General features: G+C 36.7%; 1 protein-coding gene and 1 long non-coding RNA gene across 4 annotated transcripts in view; one reads left to right on the forward strand and one right to left on the reverse strand.

Moving 5' to 3' along the window:
* LOC138748599 (copine-8) overlaps nucleotides 1-12997 on the forward strand; it is a 276255-nt gene that overhangs the window by 253967 nt on the left and 9291 nt on the right. For 2 of the 3 annotated variants that reach the window (XM_069909068.1, XM_069909070.1), the window contains 4 exons: nucleotides 2820-2956; nucleotides 6140-6242; nucleotides 11299-11356; nucleotides 12213-12286. In XM_069909068.1, coding sequence (XP_069765169.1) covers nucleotides 2820-2956; nucleotides 6140-6242; nucleotides 11299-11356; nucleotides 12213-12286 — 372 coding nt within the window. The remainder of the gene's footprint in view (nucleotides 1-2819; nucleotides 2957-6139; nucleotides 6243-11298; nucleotides 11357-12212; nucleotides 12287-12997) is intronic. The other variant, XM_069909069.1, reaches the window with a different exon arrangement.
* LOC138748601 (uncharacterized) overlaps nucleotides 8622-12997 on the reverse strand; it is a 55290-nt gene continuing 50914 nt past the window's right edge. Inside the window, exons 3-4 of the long non-coding RNA XR_011348184.1 lie at nucleotides 10866-10967; nucleotides 8622-9831 (exon numbers count right to left, since the gene is read on the reverse strand). This is a non-coding gene — a long non-coding RNA (uncharacterized lncRNA). The remainder of the gene's footprint in view (nucleotides 9832-10865; nucleotides 10968-12997) is intronic.

Raw genomic sequence — 12997 nt, forward strand, 5'->3', positions numbered from 1 at the left:
GCAACATGTATATCACCTGCTTTTCATCAATCAGCTTTCAAGACCAACTTCCCAGTATTATCAGCAAGCTCCAAAATCTGGACCTCTGCATTCCTTTGCAACTAGAATCTGGACTTGCTTATTGAAAGACCATAGTCAGTGCAATATCTCCTCTTCACTGACAATCAACACACAAAGATAAATGCTTAGCCTACTGCTCTACTCTCTCCACACCCATGACTGTGTGGCCAGGCACAATTCAAATACCATCTAGAAATTTGCCAATGACACCACAGGCATCGACAGGATCACAGACAGCAATGAGATACACCAGCTGGTTGAGTGGTGTCACATCAACAAACTTGAACTCAATGTTCGAAAAACTAAGGAACTGATTGTGGACTTCAGGAAGGGAAACCAGGAGAACACAACCAGTCCTCATCAAGGGGTCAGCAGTGGAAAAGGTTAAGAACTTCAAAATTCTTGGTGTCAACATCTTTGAAGCTCTATCCTGGGCCTTCATGTCAATGCAATCAAGGCTTGTCAGTGGCTATCATTAGGAGTTTGAAGATATTTGGTTTGCAAATTTCGACAGGTGGAGTATATTCTAACTGGTTGCATCACTCTCTGGTATGGAAGTGCCAATGCTCAGGACAGGAAGACGCTGCAGAGAGTTGTGAACTCAGTCAGTGCTATCATGGGCATTAGTCTTCACTCCATTAAGGACATCTACATGAGGTGGTGTCTTAAGAAAGCACCATCTATCAAGGACCATCACCACCCCTCTTCACACTACTACCATCAAGAAGGAGGTAGAGGAACCTGAAGACGAACATCCAACAGTTCAAAAGACATCATCTTCCCGTCTGCTATCAGATTTCTGAATGGACGATGAACCACAGACTACCTTATTTTCTCTCTCCTACTAATTTTAAAATTTAATTTATCGCAATTTTTGCACCTGTAACGTTGCCGCAATACAACAAATTTTGTGTCATGTGCTCACGACAATTGATTCTGAGGTATAAGGTCCCATTTTTATCTTCATCTCAACATTGTTGAAGTCAGCAGTTTTAATGTATCAGCTTGGAAATCTACTTGAGGCAAAAGAGTGCCAAAAGCTACTAAATATCATTAACATTTTGATATAGGCAAACAAAATACATTGCAATGAATGAACCCTTTGAATATAAGATTCAGAATGCCCTTTTGTATTGGCTTAAGTATAACAAAGAAGTCTGTAGTTCTGCTGACAGGCAAATGCATTGCAATTTCTAAGAGTGGGATCATTACATGATTGGAGTTTCCTTCTGCTGCCTTCAAGCATATGTAAGCTCTACCAGCTCTGATTTGTCCATTAAAGGCAAGAGAGAGACAGATTTGTGGTCTGAACAACACAATGAATCATGAGCTAAACACTTCCCAACCATCAAGAAAATCGATATGAAATGCTGTGCAGTTGGAGAGCAGCAGCAATGGTCAGGGATCTACACCACCTAGGAGATCTTTGTTCTCGCTGCGCCATCAGAAAAGAGGTATAGGTGCCAGAAGACTTGCACCACCAGGTTCAGGTTCTACCCCTTCACCATCAGACTCCGAAACAACGCTCAACCAGAAACTAATTTAAGGACACTTACTTTGCACATTATTTATTACTGATTTTTTTTGTATATTTGCACAGAAAATTTGTTTACATTTCTTTTGTTTAAATTTTCTCTTTTGTATATGTATTGAGTACAATTTGCATGACCTATAACTGCCTAGCCTCCAGGAAATAGAATCTCAGGGTTGTATGTGATGGCATGTATGTTCTCTGACAATAAATTTGAAAATAAAATTTAGACGTACATCACAGTAACACCCAATTAACCTGCCTCCCCAGTACATTTCAAATGGTGGGAAAAAGCCTGCTGCAAGCACCAGGGAGAACGTACCAACTCCTTACAGTTAGCATGGGATTTGACCACCAGTCCTGATCACTGGTGCTGTAAAGCTGTTGAGCCAACTGCTACACCAACCATGCCGGACCTGTCTTGGACCTGGATTTAACTTGAAAAATGCCCATGTTTCTAAAGGAAAATTCTTGCTGGAGGAAGAAAGTGTCAAATTCCATTGCAGGGCTTCACTGGATCTTTCCCACACGGAAAAGAAAAAAAAAACACTACATATGCCATGTTTCTTCAGAATTATATTCTGAATTTTAATTTCCAAAATCTGAAAAATTGGGGTCAAGAGGAATGAGGGAGGCCATGTTATTTAATTAACAATATTTGCAAAGCTAATGCACAATTTCCTTTTGCCAAGAGTGATTTCTTATAGAGGGAAATATTTCCAGGCTTGTACTCTATGCAAGATTTTTAATAAGAATGGTTAATATTAGTTCTCAATCATCACTGACCATTTCAATCATTTCTTCTCATAAATTATGAATTGTAAGTGGATCTTTCAAAGGACATCATCAGTTCAGTTATTGCTGGCAAGAGTTCAGCAGAGGTTGTACAAAGGTCTTCCGACGGCTTTTCCCGGGCCCAGCCAGATTTCCAAAATGTGCTGCATTGACATCAGAGTACAAGCAGAACATCCCCTCCCTTCTCCTGTCACCATCACAATTTGCAAATAAATATGATTAAACATCAAGGTGGATTTCCATCAACACGTGCACACTTCTCACTGTTTCTGGGTTAAAATATGGTGAAATTTCCTCTGCATACTCGGACCACAATGTGCTTGATGTGAATTCCCATTTAATAAGTTCTTTCTGATATGCAGAATAAGATAGTTAATTATTAGAAATTCATAGCCTGTGATGTATTTTATTTACTCACCATTTTATTTTGCAGAATGGAAATCCTCATAACCCATATTGCCAAGGAATTGAAGGGGTCATGGAAGCCTACTATCAGAGCCTAAAGTCTGTGCAACTGTATGGACCAACTAACTTTGCTCCTGTAATTAATCATGTAGCAAGGTACTTCAGGTGTTTATGGATAAGTGGTGACGTGTTAAATGTTTTTGGGAGTAAACTGCATTGTGCATTCACAATATATATTAAATCTAATCTGCAGCTGTCTTTTAAGTTTCTCGACCAGTATTGTAAATTCTCTCACTCTCCCATTATTTGTTTGGTGATGGAGTTTGTGGAATGATTGAAGACATCTTTAATACATAGGGATGGTATCTTAATTTTTATGACTGATGATTCAGGTAATGGTTCAGTCTCTCTATTCACATTAACACAACATAAATAACTGAGTTGATAGTTTTAGCTTCAATGAAGAAACAGCATTTTATTCCTATCTGTGAACTTAAAAACATACTTGAAAAATATTTAAGTAGTCATTTATGCAACGTTTAATAAACCTGGAAGATAGTTTATATGATTTATTGCTCCTCTATAACATTCTAAGCATAATGGTGCCTTGTGTTTGACTTCAATAGCACATTCTCTGAAGAGATAAGAAAAAATGTTAATATTCTGAGCCCAATATTCCTGAGATGTTGCCAATCTCCAGTACATTTCCTGTGGCATGGCCCAACTCATTCTATGGGGATAGGGGCAATTATGCTGGTTGCCGCATGCACCCCACCATCTGCCAAGTTTATGTGGTCAATCAACAAAAGGGAGAATTTTAGCTGTAATGATGAAAATGTGTGAGCACGCAGATATGCTTGCAATGCAATTTACTCCCAAGTTGTAAAGCTTATTGGATACATGAGAAATGTTGTTCTTCTCAAAACCTTATTCTCAATGAGACTGTGGACTTTTTCTTTAAGTTGAGGTTTGCTTTCCTACATATCACATCCTTCAAATTATTAATATAATTATTATGCATCCTTTCTTCTGTTTATGGCCATTATTGCATTCCTATTTGCCTTAAACCGATTCTCAACACTGAGGAGACATTTTTCCCAGTACAGAATCTCCAGCGACAACTATTTAGAAAAGGTGGTCAGATGCCAACCTCAGCTGCGGGGTTTCAGTGCCTCATAAGTGTGTTCTCAATGCATAGGTATAAACGTTAGTCCCACACGGAAAAGAAAAAAAAAACTACATATGCCATGTTTCTTCAGAATTATATTCTGAATTTTAATTTCCAAAATCTGAAAAATTGGGGTCAAGAGGAATGAGGGAGGCCATGTTATTTAATTAACAATTGTAGCTAATGCACAATTTCCTTTTGCCAAGAGTGATTTCTTATAGAGGGAAATATTTCCAGGCTTGTACTCTATGCAAGATTTTTAATAAGAATGGTTAATATTAGTTCTCAATCATCACTGACCATTTCAATCATTTCTTCTCATAAATTATGAATTGTAAGTGAGGATCCTGGAGTAAAAGATATTGTTAAAGATCTTACTAGTATGATAAATACTGGCAATGTGGGAAAGAATGTGCTTAAAGAGATGAGAGCAAATATTTATCCATATCAAAGGAAATGTATAGATGCCACAATATATGTTTTTTCATGAATTAGACTAGTTATCATAACCTCACTAATGGCAACAAGGATTGATGGCGACCCATTACAAGAAATTGGTTCAAATTCAAATCAAAATGAAGGAAATATGTTCTGAGTCTGACCCTAATTCAGAATCAGGATGCTGAGTGAATCTGACTGCCATGTGCTAACGAGCCACATTGATGCTGAAGTTTGAGAACACGTCCACAAGATTTTTATTTGATCTTCATTGATTGCAATGTTTTTGGAGAAAGAATTATAATTAAAGTTACAGTGCTTTGAGTTAAAATCACTAATTTCCAGGTACTTTTTTCTTAATGAAAAATTGATTGTAAAATACCTAATTATTTAGGAAGTCCTGACTTAAAAGTTTGTGGTTTGACAACAAACAGAATTAATGTCTTAAAAAGCTTTCAACCACAACAAAAATATTGTTGTTATCTGTATGTTTTACACAGATAAACATTCAATAATATTTCCTTAGTAGTCTTAACAACAAATGTTTTTTATACTGTGGTATTCACTTGATCAAGCTTGTAAATGTATGCAAAGTCTCAGTACTATTCCATGGCAAAATTTAAAAGGTATTTAAACTGACATGAACAGACTGGAAATGCATATTCATCAGATTAGTTTAGATCAGGGGGTTTTCAAACTATTTCCTTCCACTCACATATCACCTTAAATTTAATCCTTATACCATAGGTGCTCTGTGATTAATAAGCAATTACTTTATGTGGGGTGGGGGGGGGGGGGGGGGGGGAAAGGTTGAGAACCACTGCTCTAGACCCAATTTTTACTGAAATATTTTGCTTCAGAAAAATTGTCATTAGCCCATTTCCTTTGGAGTGATGAAACTGTGCACATAACGAGTCAATTAGGGATGATTAAAACAGTGGTTTTCAACCTTTTTCTTTCCACCCACATGCCACCTTAAGTAATCCCTTATTAATCATAGAGTACCTATGGCATAGGGATTACGTTAAGTGGCATGTGAGTGGAAAGAGAAAGGTTGAGAACCACTGGTTTAGATTTTCCTCCTACTGGGGCAGGGGTGGGGGTTGTTCTCCTGCTCTGGTGTCTATTTGAACTTGCTAGATATTTTATAGGTTTTTTCCAAGGAACCGGCTATAAGCTACACACTTTGAATCAATTTTATTCCAGAACACTAAAGGTCTGTGTTCTTAGCCCCCTGATCTACTCACTTTACACCTATGACTGTGTGGCTCAGTCTGACAGCAACGTCATCTACAGGTTTGCTGACATGATAGTGGGTTCTAGAAAAGGGATGATGAGTCAGTTTCCAGGAAGGAGATTGAAAAATTTGACTGAATGGTGCACCAACAACCACCTTGTTGACTTCAGGAGGGGAAAACCAGAGGTGTACAATCCAGCGATCATTGGGGGATCAGATGTGAAGAAGGTGAGTAAATTTAAGTTCTTGGGAGTCATTTTCTTGGACCCAACACATAAATGGCATCGTGAAGAAAGCACGTCAGTGCCTCTACTTCCTCAGGAGTTTGCAGTGGTTTGGCGGAAAGTGTGTTGAATCTCTGGGCTGTATGTGCTTTTCATCTATTTTTATAAATCTGAATCTGACATGCTATGAGTAATTTCAAACTCAGATTTGTGTTCATGAGTCTTCTCAATAATCTGCAACTAATCTGAGATTCCAATGCATTATTCTTGTTTTATTGCAGGTACGCTTCCTCTGTTAAGGATGGTTCACAATATTTTGTTCTCCTTATTATAACTGATGGAGTAATCTCAGATATGGCACAGACAAAAGAATCCATTGTCAATGTAAGTTTGATGACATTTATTCTTTTGGAGCAAGACAATGTTAAAAAATTATTAAATGTTGAATAAATGAGAGGCCTGATTGAATATCTTCAAAGGTGCTTGGCAAAATATTTCATACGTGGCTGGTGATTTTGTTAAAATATTAATATTTTGCAGTTTTTATTGAATTCTGATTATATTGAAGAGTAAAGATGATAATTGAACATTCATTATTAATGCATTAAAGAGAAGCTATTATTGATAAGATTAATCATTTAATTATTTGAGTTGTTGGAATCCATACATATCACAATTGAAGTGACATTTGACAATGTGTGTATAGTTTGGGGTTTCCTTTCAAAAATATGTTGAATTCATTTTAAAGAGATAAAGTAAACATGGATAAGTTTCCTTGTTATTTCTTTACTGCCCCTTAGAAGAGTTTTCACAGATCTATGAGGTGAAATGAAGTCAGAAAAATGCTCAGCTGGTCAGACTATATTCAGGGAAACAAACAATTGCTGAATGAGGAGCCAGTAGAAGCACAAAGAGTGTGTGGAAAGATCTGCTGGGAGGAGTTCTGAAGCGAAGCACAAAGAGTGTGTGGAAAGATCTGCTGGGAGGAGTTCTGAAGCATGTGTGATAACAGTAGTTTTGGGAAAATGCCTTTGGGAACACATGATAATGATTGTGTTAAAAATGAGGCTGTGAAAAAATCCAATGGTTTTGCTCCTTTATGAAAAAAGTTGAGGTAACGATGCACCAAAGAGCTGAGAAGATTTTATAAGGTAAATTATTGGAGTGTAAGATAGCCCCATCCGAAGGAATGACTGGAGATCAAACTGACCAGGGAAGGATGATAGAGGATCCAACAGCATGTTACTCAACATGAAAGGTTAAATCCACAAGTACCTTAAATTCACCCTGCACAATCAGAATAGTGGGGGGAATAGTATTTAAGTGAACGAAGAACCAACAACCCTCTTTATACACTTGGGGGGAAAAGGTGAAATTGTTGGAGAAGGCATCGAAGAGATTTACTGAAATGATTACAGGGATTTAGTTATGTGGATGGATTGGAGTGGCTGGAATTGATCTGCTTGAAACAACAAAGTGGCAAGATCTCAAGGAAGAATTTAAAATCCATCACTGGTATCGATTGTGTAAAATAGGAAGGAACCGTTTGCATTGGCAAAGGAGTTTAGAAAGATGGGAATTAGAATCAAGGTGATTGAGTAAGAATCCAAAAGTGAGATGAGGATAAAGGTTTTCACAGCAAAGGTAAAAATCTGGAGTACAGTTTAACAGTAAAGGCATAATCCATTGAAGCTAAGATAAATAGGCAAGAGTACAGGTTGCTATCACAAAGAGATGGTCCAAATTCAACATGCTCAATGGCTTCCTGTGTTGTAACAAGTCTGTGATTGAAATGGATTTTACATAAATGCCATATTGTTGGTAACTGTTCTGCCTGGTCATTGGTCTTGATGCCTGCAGGTTTCAAGTTCTGACATTCCTTGAATGTATTATTTTGTCTTGTAATTTCTTTGTTTAGATGGCCACTGGTTTTCAGATAGCTCTTTATATCAGTGGATGCTTCAGGCTTTTGCCAATGCAGGGAAATTTGAGTTGGGTGTATAGTTTTAATGCTATTTTCAGTGGTATTGGTTTCATATTCTGTAACATGCAAAATTATTTTTAGTCTTATTTTTAGCATGTTGGGATGCTACACTATTTTTCCAGTGACAGGGAGTATTTTAATTTTGCTAAATGAATGAAACTGGAATAATTGTACCAGAGGTAAAACATTCTTATGAAGTGGGGGTGATTTTAATTTGCTGTTTAGTACATTGAGGTCCGTGATGTACTTGCTCTCCTAAATGTGGGCATCCAAACTACTTTTGAGTTTCAGGCAGCAAGCCCTTTCAATGTGAAAGCCAGGGGACCAGCAATGTTAGTTTTGAAGTTAATACAATGAAGGCAACCCTCTATTTAATAAATTCCCTCAGCACATTCCTGGGCAGAGTGCCTAATGGTGGATCCAGTAAATGTCAGAATTTCAGGCTTCTCTTTAGCTTTGTACAAGTGGAATAAAATTATGGTTTAATATCTAGTAAAACAAATAAAGTTATTTAATTACAGTAGCTGGTGTACCTTTCAAAATTACCTCTGGATCACTAATATTCTGATTGATGTGGGAAATGGACAAATTGTCACACTGTTGCAGGAGCATGTTTTAGCTTGTTTGAAACTTATACATATTATTTCTGCCTCTGGCTGTGATGCATCTGACCTAGTTATGCTTGATGCCGATGCTAAGCGCCTGACATAGGATATGTATGTCTTTCATGCTTGACAAATATTGAAAGAAAAAAGTTTAATTTTTCATTATCCATATCTTTTATTTTCTCTTGATAAACAAATATGAAAAGGAAGATGTACAGTCATTTTTTAAAAAAAAGGTGTATTAATCTTTTGTGTAAATGGGTCAGATATTCTTGAAGCCCAGACAAGACAACCATGGTCACTAACCATCTATACTGTTTTCTGGATCATAGACCCTGCCATAAGATGGTAAATAGTTCCTGAGAACCCTTATCTAGGATGCCCTCACTGCCAAAGGGTGAGAAATGTTTTTAACAGTGGTTAAAGTCTCTGATTTTAATCATTTAAAATATTTTTAATATTAGTGTTTTAAAATGGCTATAATTAAACTATTTCAGAAATTTTTGTTCAAAGTGAATGGGAACATTGATCATCCCTAGGGTAAAGGTGATGGTTGGGTGCAATTTACATCGACCTCCCCCACCCCAGGAAGTCTCTGCTCCATGGAAACCCAAAGTGAATAACAGATGTTCTACCATCTAATATTCAGGATGACCAAGACATTGGTGGTTGGCCATTAATTTGCTGAAGCTCGAGACTCCCTGAGACCCAAGTTAATTTGTTACAATTCCCTTTGAAATCAGCTGATGTATTAAGCAGGAGTGATTGGGATCACCCTCAGGTTGTGTTCCTGATTCCAACCTGAAATTCTAACTCTAGTTAGTTGGAGAGTTTGGATGCTTTTTTTTTGCTAACATACAACAAAGGAACTTATCTCTACAGTACAGAATTGCCACCTAACAAGAGGTAATTGTGCCTGTTGAATTTTACTGTAGAAATTTAAACAAATTTAGTTTTAAATTTCTTACTTTCCCAAGATCAGCTGCTTGCTCCAAAATATTGATAACCTTTGACAATATTTTTCATTTATATAGCCTTTTTAACATGTAAAAGAAATAGAGGTGCACAAAAAAAAGCAACAATGAGCTGAATGCCAGCAGCTTGATGAAAGGTTTTTTTTAAAAAAGAATTTCACATTGTTTGAAGAATAATCAAGTTCCTTGGAAAATACAACAAGTCACCTTATGTTACTTTGCTTTTGGCACAATTGACATTGAAACATGCATGGGAAAAATATGGCCATTAAAATTAATTCTGAAATAATAATTAACAATGTGAAAATTGATAACATTTTCAGTCCTACAGTAGTATCTATGGATGTTAAGGACTCCATTTTTATCCTTGATATCTTCATTTCTTCGTAGGTACATTTTGCTTCAATTACCTGTGAGCAAAGAGAATATTTTAGTAGGTCTAATAATGCTCTTTATGGTACCAGCGTGATATTTTGCTCTGTTTCTTGGTGAATTTTCCAGAGTCTTCAGGGTGCAGCCATCAGTTGAAGACTCATGTGGAACTGCAGGGATTACAGTGCCAGTGGCCTGGTTCAAATCTGGTGCTTTCTGTTAGGAGTTTGTACATTCTCTGTGACCACTTGGGGTTTCCTCCATGTTCCAAAAGATGTATGGGTTACTAGGCTAATCGGTTGCATGAAATTGGACGTCATGGGCCTGTGGCATGCTGCAGGCCCAAGTTAATTTTTAAAAAAATTGTCACTGTCATCATTGAGTGGTATTTAAATATAAATGTATCCTTGTAATCTCCACTTGATGAGACCTCAGCTCTCCTTGCCCACTGTGAAAAGGGAGCAAAACCATTCCCTCAGAAACCCTGAAGTATTGAAAAATGTTAGATTATTGCATATAATTTAAAAAGTAATGTCTTACCTTTCATGCTAACAAGTTGACTGCAGATTTTCCAGTGTAAGTGATAGGGAATCTTAGTATGTTCATGCTCTGATGTTATACTGCACAGATTGACTGCCTGAAATGTTCGGATGTGAATGCATTAAAGTTCTAAACTCACTTATATATATTGGAATAAATACCGGTTATTTGTATTAATATTTCAGTTAATATTTTTCAGCAGAACCAATTATACTGGTCAGGTTATAAATACAGTTCATTCTGCTGAACGGTTTACACGTGAAATTAATGAATCTTTTCTCTTCATGGATGCATAGTTCTAGTATGACTTGGGTTTTTCAGGATTTGGTAATTGTTTTCTTGTGTATTTGTGTTTCTGCTGTGAGATCATATCTAATTTCCTGTGTGTTTTGGACTTGGACCATAATTTAGACTATTCACGTTCGTACTTTCCAGAGCAAAAAAAATGTGTTGTTCTCAGAAAGCAGTAGAAAATGTTGCATTGCTGGGTGAACTTTATTCAGCATCATTTTCTTTCGAGAACCTGACTCACCCAGTTGCTTTAGGGTTTACAGTAGATAAAGATTCAATTCTCCAGCTCTGTTTTCCTTCACCTTATTGAGCATGTCCAAATTATTCTTGGTTTTCATCATGCCTATGGGAGAGAAATTAATCTGTTTTATGAATTATGGAACCAATGTTCAAAAGCCAAATTAAATATGCAAGTAGTCCATGATGTGTGCACTGTATGTATAACAGTTTAAATTCTCACTTTAAGGTGGTTATTTTAGTTATTTCAACTTTATAATTTACAGTGGTTAAAATTATAACAAATATTGAACTGTGAACCACCCAAGTAGCTATTTAAATGCAAGATGGTGTTAGTGACCTGTTTCTTGGATACAACACAACCATCACATTGATGTAGTGACCTTTCAATAGGCATTAAAATTTTTATCATTTATTGTTTTTATTAATTCTTTAAGGCGGCTTGTTTTCCCATGTCGATAATTATCGTTGGAGTTGGGCCTGCAGAATTTGACGGTAAGAAATTTGAAGTTTGTATGTCGAAGAAGATAATAGCATTAATGTTATTCCAATTGATTGGAGTTGGGCCTGCAGAATTTGATGGTAAGAAATTTGAAGTTTGTATGTCGAAGAAGATAATAGCATTAATGTTATTCCAATTGATTGCATCTATGCTTAAAAGGCAGGAAAGGGTTATTCAAAGATCCAAATACTGTTGTTTGAAGTTGCGGGGAAATAACACATCCAATCAAGCTTTAATATTATTTCCTATTTAGTTGCTGATAATGTAACCACAAAGGTAGTTCAGATAACTGAGGTTAATAAAAAGGATTTTGTTTGAACTTCTCCCCAGAACTTTAATCCCAAATCATCAAATAGGTATGGTTAATTTGTGCACGGTCATCATTTTCAAACAACGGAACTGGATTCATTTGTAGTTCCTTGCTTTGAATTACCCTGATCATAAACTGTTATGCTTAATGAATGTTAGTATGCCCTAAAGTAATGTTCCTAACATTGTATGTATTGATCATTATTCACGAACATGAAAATGGAATTGACAATTTCCTTAAATGCTCATTGGCTTTCCACACAAAGATGTAGAGGTATGACATTTGGAAACTAGAATCTGTTAAAATGATAGTTGTGTTGAGGATGTAAATAGAAAGTTTTTGTTTTTTTTAATTGCCATAATCACCTCTCTTTTGCTATAATTTAAATTATTTCCAAAACTATGAGGTCAGCCCCAAGTTCATCTGGTAACAGATAAATGTGAAAGCACAATGTCTAATCCAATTCTGAAATTGCATTTATTGATCAGAATGATATAGAAATAGGTTTTTATTTCTAATTGATCCTATTCGGTTTGCAGCGATGGAGGAATTAGATGGGGATGAAGTTAGGATATCATCAAGAGGAAGATATGCTGAGAGAGATATTGTTCAGGTAAGATGTAGTTTTGAATCATGCACCTGATAGAAAGCAGAGTTCGACAACTTTCAAACAGGCCCTCCAACCTAAATTGTCTATCTCAGTTAGTCTCACTTGCCTGCATTTGGTCCATATCCCTCTAAACCTTCCCTGTACCTGTCGAAATGTATTTTGTACCTGCATCTATCAGTTCCTTTGGCAGCTTGCTCTGCATACCCATCACCCTCTCTATGGGAAAAATAAAGTTCCCCTCAAGTACCTTTTAAAATCATTCCCTGTCCCTGACTATTTATCTATACTCCCCATGATTTTATAAATAAAAGCCACTTCCCCTCAGCCTATCCTTATAACTCTAGCCCTCCAGTCTTGGCAACACCATCAATAAGCTTTTCTGCATCCATTACTCCAAATGTGGACTCTAGGTATGTGGAGCTTAGAAAGAAGGGGATGATTACTTCGGTGTTGCATTATAGGCCCCTCCCCAATAGGCATTTGAGGATCAAATGTGTAGGAGATCACAGACATCTGTAGGAATAATAGAAAAACTTCCCTCGTGTTGACTGGATTCTCACAATCCAAGGGAGAGAACAGTACGTCAAAGAAAATAGGTCTGATTAGAGAGGGTACAACAAAAGGTAACTGACAACCCCAGGACATCTCCGGAAAAACCCTCTCCAATATCAAGAACATCTACTGCTGGAGAGCAGCAGCAATCATCAAGGATCC

The sequence above is a fragment of the Narcine bancroftii genome, chromosome 13, assembly GCF_036971445.1.
Source record: "Narcine bancroftii isolate sNarBan1 chromosome 13, sNarBan1.hap1, whole genome shotgun sequence".
Classification (NCBI taxonomy): Eukaryota; Metazoa; Chordata; class Chondrichthyes; order Torpediniformes; family Narcinidae; genus Narcine; species Narcine bancroftii.